At 39.3% G+C, this 12329-nt stretch overlaps 1 protein-coding gene across 1 annotated transcript; it reads right to left on the bottom strand.

Moving 5' to 3' along the window:
- Positions 1-590: 590 nt before the first annotated feature.
- idh1 (isocitrate dehydrogenase (NADP(+)) 1) lies at positions 591-11756 on the bottom strand. Its single transcript, XM_044131141.1, has 9 exons — positions 11608-11756; positions 10175-10315; positions 6009-6300; positions 4854-4956; positions 4218-4395; positions 3990-4141; positions 3760-3900; positions 3509-3671; positions 591-1460 (listed from the first exon to the last, which is right to left on the bottom strand). The coding sequence occupies exons 2-9, from the start codon at positions 10294-10296 to the stop codon at positions 1367-1369; spliced, it is 1245 nt and encodes a 414-aa protein (XP_043987076.1). The 5' UTR covers positions 10297-10315; positions 11608-11756; the 3' UTR covers positions 591-1366.
- Between the last annotated feature and the right edge of the window lie 573 nt (positions 11757-12329).

The raw sequence follows: 12329 nt of genomic DNA, 5'->3' as shown, positions 1-12329 counted from the left end.
CTAAGTAACGCAAGAACGAGCCGCATCCTGTTGTTGTTGCTGAATAATCAAAATCAATTCATACATGGAGTAATTAATAAAATAATAGGACATTATAATCTTACTTGTGTCCATAATTGTTTGTGCCTCCCTGCATGGTAACAACCAGTCAGTGGTTGACAGATGTCAACACTTTGACCATGTGGCTAAATCAAATTTAGCTTTAGGAAGTTCATTTTATGGATGTGGGGGTTAAAATAAACTGACAGTAAAAGCTGGGTTATGTTTCATAGCTTTCTTCCATCAAAAATGTAATTATTTAAAACCATTTCAATTAGTTAGGTTGTGTCTGATACTAAAATCAGTTTGATGATCTGAAACATAAATGTGGCAAAAAGAAATCTTCGAGAGGTAAAATAATGTTCTTAATGCTCTGTAGTTATAGGTTTAGGTTTTTTTTTTTTATCAAATAAATGATAAACTGATGCTTTTTGCAGTATATTTCAACATAATCATGGACACTTATACTCCATTAGTTCTGTGTAAACTCTGGCTACTGTACTCTGAGCCCTAATGTGTGTGTTTTGTTACAAAATGAACAGTTTTACAACTTTGTTTTTGGCAGAGACATTTATTACATGAATGTTATTGCTGATGCACACACAAAGACACACATACACACACCCACACACACACAACATCAAGGAAACTGCAAATAAATGCATCTCTTCGTTACGTCGATGTTGGACATTTAAGACTTTTTATTGGTTATGAGTAGTGTGCTCGCAAACTGTATTAAGAAGTCTGACTTCTTGAAATCATTACAGTTTCCTATGTTCTCTGAGTTACAAAATGAATAATGTCATGGAATGTTTAGTCGCTCAGCTGAAAGCTGACAAGTCTCATTACTGACAACACCGGTGATTGTGCTCTGAGTCTCTGGCTCTCCAGTTTCACAACGGCACCTGAGGTTTTTGTAAAACACGACGAGGCAACGGAGATGACCAGAATCCACACATGATTTAGATGAAAATAGCAAATAAGGCAATGACGGTCCAGAAGTTGCCTAGCAACTAGTTTCCCCGAGTGGACATCAGGGAGTTAGTGCGACCACAGTGTAAAAAAAAAACAAAAAATAACAAAAACGACACTACACCTTAAGGTCAGAGGTCATATTAGTTCCTGGAGGCTGTTAATGTCTGGGTAATGCAGTTCTGATGCAGCATGAGTGACGCCGCACCCTCCTTGATCAACCTTGTGCTACGGCTAAGACCTTGTGGAGTTCCTGCCCGTTTGGACAACGCTCCGCTTTCCGGAAGGTCATCCCCTGTGTGCGTGGGCCAGCGGTGTGTGTCTGTGTGTAAGTGCTGCAGCTGGGGAAGTGGGATCACAGTTTGGGTTGCGTGGCCAGCTTTATCTTCAGGTTCTCTGCCAGCTTGTCCAGGAATTCAAAGGTGTTCAGGTAGTCGCTGCGTGTCACACTGCAAAATAAAAATGTTTTTTAGTCTTTTTTTAATTCTTCACCAACCCTGACTGGTGGATCAGCTAGTCGGAATAGAAAAGTCCTACCTTTTACATATCAGTGAACGCAATATACCTAACTACCACAACAGCTCTTTTCTGGGTTGTCTAGCTGACCCGAGCCTGTTTCACTATCAGTGTCTGTGTTTCCTGTGACCATAAAATTGTGCAAGTTGGAATTACAAAAATATATTTGCTTAAGGGAAACATGCCAATTTTGAAAGAACACATTTTTGATCAAAAGTTTTGGAACTAGGATGAGTTGGTTTTTCAGCCATATCAAAATTTGTGTATTTTCCACAATTGAACACTTTTTTTCGCATCACATAAGATCAACAACTGTGTTACTACTGACAGAAAAGACAAAGAAGACAACAGGAAGTGGTAGGATGATAATGAAGCACCATGTTGTTTTTTTATGAGTATTAATTCTTTAAAAGATTTTCTGGTAAAAAAAAAAATCATGTCTTGTGAAATGACGTACATTACATTTTCAGAAGTCCAAAATGAACTTGGTGACCTGTAATCTATCCCATAATGCCTCTGGATTTGTTTATTTTTTTTGCTTGAATCATGAAGTCCCTTCTGTTGGAGAGACCAATATTTAATTTGACAATAAACATTTAATCTTTTAATTAAAATATCCTGACAAAGGAGGCAACAACTGAGCTGATCTTGGTCTATTGTGGTGAAACTACAATTGTTGTAATTCAGTCTAAAATCTCAGTGGACTCTAAAATCTCAGTGGACTTCACCCTGTGGGCCACAATGTTCAGGCACACTGTAAAACATTGACAATCAAGAGAAAATGTGTTTTCCCGATCAAGGTCAGAAATTTAAACAGTTAAAAAGGAACATGGTTGATTACTCACAATAATCTTGTGTAATTACAGGACTCCCAGTACGAACATCGGGAAAACAATGTTTGCTTTGCTGTTTATGGATAAAGCATGGAATATCTTGTGTTTTAGTAACAGCATGACACTGTGGCTGTAATTCATTGGTTTGCTGTTAGTACTGCTGGGTCTCTAGAGAACAGCCACAAGAACAATGGCAGGGTTTCCCCCAGTGTATTATAAGTTACTTGGACCCCCACCAGGCTAAGCATTGCTTATTTATTTTAGTTTTTTTTTAATGTTTGTATTTTTTAAGACTTTATAGTCAGTATTCAAGCATTTCTCGTTCAATAACACATAATTATCAAGTGATATTTTCAAATTTCCTATCAACTTTATACATTTTGAAACTCAAAAACACTGCAGACCGCTGATTGAATTCCTTTGCTAGCACATGTTTAGCATGTTTTCTGGGAAAACCCTGAATGGCACTCTGCGACATTTGACCTGGACCTATGTCCAAGTAAAGCAATAAACCTGGCCTGTTGCAATAAACAATAAATCCATCCATCCATTTTCTGTTCACCCTTGTCCCTAATGGGGTCGGGAGGGTCGCTGGTGCCTATCTCCAGTTACGTTCCGGGCGAGAGTCGGGGTAAACAATAAATCAATTAATCAAATGATAAATGCAAACAAGCTTGATCATTTCCATGTGGTATGATTTATTGTTTTTCTATTTTCTCTCTTTCTACCAAAAACTGGATGATGAAATCCAGAAGAATGCTTTGAGACCAAATGCTTTGGTCTCAACTGTTTGAAGGACAATTTTGTTTACAGGGACTTCAGTGTCCATTCTGTTTGTTGTCTCGGTTGTTTTGTTTCTCTATTTGGGATATTTAAATTGTCTTGTTAAATTTGTTAGAAATTAAAGTTTATTGATCTTTATTCATTATTATACCATTACTATTATATTAAACCATTATATTGACAATTGTCTCAAAAAAAAATATTATCATTTATCGCAATAACTTCTGGGACAATTTATTGTCCAGCAACATTTGTTATTATGGCAGGCCTACCTGCACCATAATACCAGAAAGGGATTTACCCATAGAGCTTTGAGTTTGTGTCTCTCACAAATGGGCTCGTAACGTATGATGGACGTGACTTACTTTGGCATTCCTTTGATGCAAATGGCCAAGTCTTTGGTCATGAATCCAGCCTCGATGGTTTCGATGCAGACAGCTTCCAGAGCCTGAGCAAACACCCGGAGCTCTGCGTTGTTGTCCAGCTTCGCCCGGTGGAGAAGACCTCGCGTCCAGGCAAAGATGGAGGCTGAAACAAACACCATCCACAGCGTGAGGACAGGCTTTGGTCAAAAACACCAGGGCGCAGATTTGTGTAGTAACAATATTCATCCGACCTATGGGGTTGGTGGAGGTTTCTTTGCCCTGCTGATGCTGCCTGTAGTGGCGCGTCACCGTGCCGTGCGCGGCCTCAGCCTCCACGGTGCGTCCATCAGGACAGATCAGAACACTGGTCATCATGCCCAGAGAACCGTACCCTAAAAACAACCATCAATCATGAACTTTGGTTGGCGTAATCGTGAGCAGAGGTTCCTTCAATGTTCACCAAATGGATCGTTTCACCCACCTTGTGCTACAGAATCCGACTGCACGTCGCCGTCATAGTTCTTGCAGGCCCAAATGAAACCTCCCTCTGATTTTAAGGCCTGGGCCACCATGTCGTCGATGAGTCGGTGCTCGTACCAGATTCCTTTGGCCTCAAACTGAGCTCGATATTCTCTGAAAGATGCAAGCAATCCTCTTTCAGTTCTGCGTCGGTTTGCTTGTTATTCTAGCAGTTTAGTGAAGGTCTCACTTCTCATAGATCTCCTGGAAGATATCCTTGAAGCGACCGTCGTACTTCTTCAGAATGGTGTTCTTGGTGCTGAGGTACAGTGGCCAGGCCTTGGACAGAGCCATCTGGAAGGAGCTGTGGGCGAAGTCTCGGATGGACGAATCAGTGTTGTACATCCCCAAAGCCACACCACCAGTACCTGGACAGACACAACAACATGAACAGATCACACTGGATGTCCTCATGAAGAATACAAACTGCATTAAAAGTGTCATTGTTTACTGAATGACACTTCATGACAACAGTCACAAACATTCATGAGGACTCCTTCTTGTTCCTGACAGGTGTTATGTCATGTTTATGACAGTGTCATGTCAGTCTTATGCACACCCCTTCAAATAAAGCGTTACTGACAAATCAAGATCCTGTTTGTAGTTCCTGGAAAATGAACAATGGCTAAATGGAAAGCAGGGAACTTGTGCAACATTTCAGGGATGTTGAACCACATTTGATTTGAGTGAAGAACCTCTACTCTGCATGACCAACTCGATGGTGAAAGACAACGTTGCTAAATCTGAGATGTTTCTGTGAAATGATCAGCTCTTTCGTATGCCGTGGTGCGAGTTTGACTGCACTGCGAGTTGACTTCCTCTTTACCTTCAAATTGATGGATGACATATTTGACCGGCTCTCCATTCGTGGGTGTGTAGATCATCTCTACTTTCCCAGGCCCTGGCACTACAAAGTCAGTGGCTTTGTACTGTGGAGAGCATAGGGAGGAAGAGAGAGTTAAGCAGTCTGTTAGAACCCACCCGAAAAGTACAAAAATGATAAGCATCGTGCAAAGTTCATGAAACAGTTATAAGGACATCAGCAGGAAGCGTCAGTTGGAGTATCTAAGGCACATCCATTATGTAACCAGCAGGCTTTCTAACCTTTTACCTACACTTTTCTCCTGAACACACAACTGTTGACTTTGTCACAGAGCCATAAACCAACCTGCTACCTAGATGTATGATCCTAACTCGTCAAGGCAACAGAGGCAGGTCCAAAGAGCGGGGGATGAAATTTAATTATTGATCCGGAGTCTCCTGGCAACCCCACAGTGTCTCATCCAACAGTGGATCTGAGATCGCTCATTAGTACTCAAAGTGCTGAGGCCTGTTCTAGTGCGCTTCAGGAGCAGCTTTGTTAGGTAATAAACCAGCTGGTAAAACCTGGTAATATGATTCCTGCAGGGCAATGAAGCAATAACATTATATGTCACAATACACATGAGATCAATATCAATAGATAATACGTTCCATAGAATTTTCAATAGTTTCGCTGAACTCTGATCCAGAACCGCACAGCATTGTGGGGGATGTAGGCAGAGCAAAGGCTTTAGGCACTCAACCTCTCATGGTTCACTTGATAATATTACCTGCAATAACCTGAGCTAGACATTAAACATGAGGGGTCCCAGGACTGAACCCTGGGGTACCTAACATGTGACTTCTGTTCACTCCAAGTCATTGGTAACCTAGCGACAACTTTTCGAGTAACATGAGCAGCAGTTTCAGGTCTGGCCACTGTGCCTCATAGCTGCTGACAAATAAAAAATAATGGAGTGGAGTGAAGGGAGAAAATGAGTACAACAGCTGGAGAGGAAACTGTAGACACAATGGGAATGTCATATCAGATATTTACAACAAAAAACCAATCAATAATTATCTATATTGACTGGTGTAAAACCCTTATATCGTGATATGTTTCGGCTGTTTCCTGGAAGTTTGGAGTAGCCTCCATTAGCAGTGCTGAGGACCAGCTCACCTGGTCTCCGTGTGCATGCCTGCCGATGATGATGGGCTTCACCCAGCCGGACACCAGGCGGGGGATGTTTTTGCAGATGATGGCCTCCCTGAACACGGTGCCTCCCAGGATGTTCCGGATGGTCCCGTTGGGCGAGCGCCACATCTTCTTCAGCTTGAACTCCTCCACGCGCTTCTCGTCCGGAGTGATGGTGGCACACTTGATGCCCACGTTGTAGCGCTGGACCGCCTCCGCTGCCTCGACCGTCACCTGGTCATCGGTTGCGTCTCGGTTTTCCATGCCAAGGTCGAAGCTGAGCAGGACGACAACAAGGAGACCGGAGCCAAGGCTGAATTATAGCTAATGGCATGCAGAAAGTGGACATAGAAATTGTAGGAGGTAAAACACATGTGCACTTCTGTGGCAGAAGCATTAATGTGAAAGACAGAAAAAGATTTTAAGAGAGCTCACTGAGTTTTCAGAGGTCTTTTAGAGTCCATGATTTCATGGGTCTCAGCTATTTTAGCAGAAAAAGTGAAACTGACAATATAAAGCTACCCATGTCATGATTATTTTGAGAGGCAAGATGATGGCATCCTTGAACGAAGATAGTCGAGTTTGACCAGTACTGATCTAGATCATTCTACAAAGGACACAGACACGTTGTCTCACCTCTTGAGCAAGTTGATTGTTATTTTCCAACAAATGTCTGTTCTTTATTCAAGTAACATGCATCCAGTCCTGACTGTGTGAGAAAAAGAACAACAGATTTCTGTTTTTATTGAAAAATCTGTGATCTGCACATCTTCTTGCTAAATGTGGCCAAATCAAATGATTTAAAGCTGGAAGACACTAAAGATATTTATAATCTCTGTACCCCAGGCATAGATGGGTCACCAATAAAGAGGACGCTCTGTTGCCATTATTATTCATGCTTCATTAGACACAACTTAGAAGCATGCCTGGAGCGCCAACTAGCCAGGCACTGATGGGAGCTGAAGCCACTGCTTTACTTAGCTAAAATACTGAATATTAAACTACAATGAATGGGTTTAGAAATGAACTTACTATCAGAAGACGGTAGAACCCTTAATGTGAGGTGAAACTGAACGTGAGCTTGCTTTCAACTACAGAATAATTCAAACAGCTGCTGGGGCTCAGCCCGTTCCACACTGCAGCTAATTACACCTCTTCAAAGACCCGTCACAGCGTTCACATCAGGGTCCATTAACACCCTGTTCCTCTCTTAGACTCTGCCTTAGTGTCTTTAATGAGAAACTTTTTGAAACACCGAGACACAAGCAGTCCTGTGTGCAATGACTGACTGGTTACACATGACCTCCAACAAACCAGTGGAACAAACTTAACCAGATCAGACCAGTTCAATGTGCGTTACACCAATATGTTGATCAATGCTCCAGTTATTAGGACTCAGAGTAAACTGTAAACAGGTGGGGGTTTTAGCCTTTGGTTTAACAGAGCTCCGGATTTTGGCAATTTTGCAGTTTTCTGGAAGTTTGTTTTTCATAAAAACACACACAAAAAAATCAACAATTGGAACATTACATTTTTCCAAACTTTTGTTATGCTTGGCATATTTTCGGTACTTGATTATATGCTGATGTGGATTAATCCTCTTTTTTATTCCTCTCTTCAACATACACCTCATTGCAACTGATGGCTGAATAATAGGCTTTCACTGAACTGCGATAATCTGAATCAGGTGTATCAAAGCAGTGAAACATTGAAACATGCAGTGCAGTGTGTGTCGAGGACCGGGGCTGAGAAACACTGGCTCATTGTGGAAGCCTGAGAGCATCTGTGTGCACCCGCTGCCTTTGTTTGAAGAGGTGACCTTTTCCCTAGTTTCCCCTCCCCGTTCTGCAGGAAATTTAAACCAGCACACAAAAACTGATGAATATAGAGTAGAGGATAAAGTCACCAGAATAAACTATTCATTTAATTGATTTTCTCACTTTTTCTTAAGCTTGAATTCAAATAGCTACTTCTTAGTTTTACTGAATCAATAAATCTATTATTTGTCCATTTCACAAACATCTACTGTTTTGCAATAGTAATGCACCACTCCATTCCAGCAAATAAAATAGGCAGATTTATCCCTTTAACACTTCTGTCCAATAATATACAAGTCCATCAACAATTTGCAAAATAATTTCATTTAAATGCATGAAAACTCCCTTTTTTTGGAGGTTTAAAAACACATGAAGCTGAATATATTTTATGCATGTTGATTTGAATCAAATGAAAATCAGGGGAAAGTCATACACTTATTTGCGTTCATGAATGGGAATAATCTAGTCATTGCTTTGCTTTCAGTTGGATTTAAAACCTGCACCGCTTTTGTTTTCTTTTATGGGAAGTGCTTGTTGCAGTTACTTGATAAATTGAAACAAAGTTTAAGTGAGTCATCAGTTATGTGTTGAAGTTACTGGGGGGGAAATAAATCAAAATCAAAGCAAAGCAAACATGAGAATCATCCAGGAAAAGTCTAATCAGTGCATCTGCAGTTATTACATTGTGTCATTTTAATATCACACACTTCCTGTTTCACCTTCCACTGGGGTTTAATCATTTTAAGATAGTGTTTGCATGGACGTTTTAGAAAGTTTGGGTTTGGAAAGTAGTTTGAATAAAACAGTGAGATGGAACAGAATGGAGGTTATAATAATGTGCAAGAAATTCTGTAAACACCTAAACATCAATGCTAGTGACCTCTTGGTGTGGGTAAAATATTGACTGCTGAGATAAACTCTACAAAATCATTCTTAAGAAATGGCGGAACTTTAAGTTTACTTTTTGAGTTGCTCAATCTCTGACAGTTCCACCTTCTAAGCCTCTATTAGTGTAACAAGGTCAGTATTACACAATACTTATCATAATTGGACTTTCAGAACTTTATCACAATAGATCATTAACTTTTTCATGACCCCATATGAAAAAGAGTGATTAAATATTTTTAAAATGTATGCAAATGTTCACCAAAAAAAAGGCAAATGTTCAAAGTGAAAAAAAATTGAGTATTATGAGTTTTATATCCTTTAAACATGAAAAAAACCCTCTCATCAAAACACGAGGAGCTAAATAAAGACTTTTAAGGTTTAAAAACTGTTTCAGCTTTATTTAACAGCTTTGAGCATTTCCTTTCATGTCTTTCATTTTGTACTTCCCATGCTGTGGTTTGTTCTTTTTTCTGGAATGAGTAATATGCTAACATTGAACAACTGCAGCCATTTTTTCCACTTCCTTCCCAAGACAGACCCACCTTTAGAAGAAACTTCTGTAAGAGTTAGCTCTATCTAAGTTAAGTTATCAATGGAGCCGTAGTGTTGCACTGGGATTTATATTGTGAGCCAAAGACATCCCCAAGAAAAACAAGTTATACCAGACATGCAAGATCTGCAGGAAAGGTCACTTCATGTCAGCAGCTACAGGAACACCAAACACAAACCTTTTGGGAAGTTGGGTTTTTTTACATTTTGAATGCTAATCGAGAGGGGAGTAAAGTATGATGGCACAATAGAGCCATCGCAAATAGAATAATAATAATAATAATAATAATAATAATAATAATAATAATAATAATAATAATAATAAGAAGAAGAAGAAGAAGAAGAAGAAGAAGAAGAAAGCACTACATTTCTGCCAGAAAACTCAGAAATGTTCAGGTTAATCTCAGAAACCTTCCAGAATAAGCAGGAAAATTTCTGAGCTCCATTAGTTGAAATTTTTGGGCATTTGGAAATTTTCAAAGTTTCAAAATTAGAAATAATAACAATAATAATTAAAAAAATATAACATTTTTGAGTTTTTTCACAGAAAAACAATTTCGATTTTTTTCTCCTGTAAAATTTCCACGTTTGGAGTTCAGATATTCCCCTATTTTCTAGAACATTTCTGAGATTAATATCAACAATTTCTAGCAAATGTTCAACTTTTCAAACTCTGAGATTTCCAAGTTTTTTCTACAAAACTTTTGATATAAATCTCAAAATGTCTGAGTCACTCATTTGGTGGAAATGTACTCCTCCTTTCTCTTCCTATCTAAAATCACCCTCATGTACTGTCATAAAAAATTGACAGTATACCTCCTATTTTTTGGTGTCACGTTTTGATTTTGAAATCCTCCATCACATTTGAGGGTAAAAAAATCAACCACTTCCTCTCACCTGTGCAGGTCCAGCTCCAGGTAAGGGAAAATCAGCTTGTCCTTAATCAGCTCCCAGATGACCCGAGTCATCTCATCGCCCTGCATCTCCACCACTGAGCCGGCCTTGATCTTCTGAGACATCTTAACACAAACACACACGCTGTGAAGAAAAGAAGCGCAACACATTGAATGTAGTGGCAACACAAAGAAAGGGGGCTAGTCAGTCATCAATAGATTATAGGAACAGAACACACAACCGCTCTGTTACAGATTTTAAGAGTTGAATTCTGTCAGTCAAGGGAAATGTCAGAAATGTTTTAAGAAATTCAAAAATTCTTCTAAAAGTTTTCCTTGTAGTAATAAAACATGAATGAATGGTTGCAGATGACAAAAATTTGCTGAAAACGGTAATTATTTTGTAATAAAACATATTATATAGGTTGTGAAAAAAATAACTAAATAAATAAAACAACCTTTCTTACATATTTCCTCTCAAGATTAGATTTTGAGAAATAAATTTTGATTTCTAATTTTACTGCTGAAGAAGATCAGTGGCAGTGGCCAAACTCGAAATTTGCAGGTCAGATGTTTACAAAAATCGGTGATCGGGGAAACAGATTGGTGCTTCTCTCGTGTTTTAATCGTCTGAATTAAAACAGAGGGATCTTATGTTTACTCTCTGTGAAATAATCTCTTCGCGTTATTAAGTGGGAACAGCCCGAATAATGACTGAGCATTCAATTTGCACCGCCAGATTTACTCCATAATAATCCTCTTAAGTGGTCTTTTGAACAAGCCATATAAACATATGTTTACACATGCACTGACTAAACAGTATGGAGGTTCAAAACAAAAACAAAACAAGAAAATAACAAAAACAATAATTATTTCTGTATACGTAAAAAATTTAACATTTGCAGAAAACCGACAAAAGTTTAGGTTTTAGAAGAAGTTGCGCTTGTTGACGTCTGGCCCTGTTGGGTATAATTACACAGCGTTCCCAAAGCTTCCGGGATTGCTTCATTATAACAGAGGACGAACTCAGATGACCAAGAAGCAGTTGGTCCATACCTGGAAAGCTGGAACCGCTAACAGAACCAGTTGAGCAAAAACGACTCTGATAAGTAACTTCGTGAAACATGAAACCAGGAAGGAGTTTTCTAACGCATCTCAAGGCCTGAATGGACTCTTTATGCTAGCTGCACCCGACCAAGAACAAGGAGCGCCACAGAAAACACCGAGTCGTTTTCTGCTTTCTCCAACACAAGCATTCTAAAGCACGGCGATTTAATGTCATATTTCGTCTTGGGGATAAGAAAACTAAACGTTAAGCTTTAGCAACAGGACAGGAAGATACACCGAGATAAAAGGACAAAACGAGAGAATCTTGCTTCCCCGTAGCTCGACATTATCTAACTCTGCACTAGCCAGTGTTTCAAATGAAGCGCTTACCTTCAGTTTAACAATAAAAATCCACAACAGAGTCAGACTCGAAAGGGGGAACCGGACACAGTGATGTTCGGACCGAAGTGACAGCAGATCAAGCAGAGCCGGCGATTTGCAACGTTCCTTCTCTCGTTGACAGAGAGCCAATCAGTGAAGAGCTTACGACTATGGAGCCAATCAGATAACCCCACACAAAAGGAGGAGCATCTCAACTCTCTGATTCGACCTTGTGATAATTCACAAATTTGTGTTTATCTACGTCCACGCCCAGTGACACTCTACTGTGTGGAACTACAACTGTAAATAAATAAATAAATAAATAAATAAATAAATAAATAAATAATAATAATAATAATAATAATAATAATAATAATAATAATAATAATAATAATAATAATAATAATAATTAGAAAATTTCTGAAGAAACTTAAACAAGGCTTGTCAAAGTGTGCCCGTCTGTGGAAACTCAGCATTCTGATGCTAAAAGTGAGCATCAGTGCTAAAGTAAGCTACAAAAAACAAACCAAAAATTCACATAATTGTTTTGGGAAGATCCTTTATGCCATTACCACACCAAAGAAAACCAGATTCACTGTCCTCAGGGAGAAAATACATGCTTACAAATCTTATGCAAGGTATTGAGCAATGTGTCCGTGAGATAGTCTCCTGAGGGTGGAGTTATCGGCTGGGAGTGAAACTGTGACTTTTGCCCTAAATGCTGCACTTAC

Source organism: Gambusia affinis, linkage group LG11, assembly GCF_019740435.1.
Source record: "Gambusia affinis linkage group LG11, SWU_Gaff_1.0, whole genome shotgun sequence".
NCBI lineage: Eukaryota > Metazoa > Chordata > Actinopteri > Cyprinodontiformes > Poeciliidae > Gambusia > Gambusia affinis.
This window is presented reverse-complemented; position numbering and strand designations above follow the sequence as displayed.

What these genes read in the sequence shown, in the direction of transcription:
- idh1 (XM_044131141.1), bottom strand. Translation starts at nt 10,296, where the DNA reads ATGTCTCAGAAGATCAAGGCCGGCTCAGTGGTGGAGATGCAGGGCGAT. An exon ending in AACCTCCACCAACCCCATAG is followed by an intron (nt 3,672 to 3,759) that starts GTCGGATGAATA and finishes TGTTTGTTTCAG; the next exon opens with CCTCCATCTTTGCCTGGACG. An exon ending in TGCATCAAAGGAATGCCAAA is followed by an intron (nt 1,461 to 3,508) that starts GTAAGTCACGTC and finishes TTTATTTTGCAG; the next exon opens with TGTGACACGCAGCGACTACC.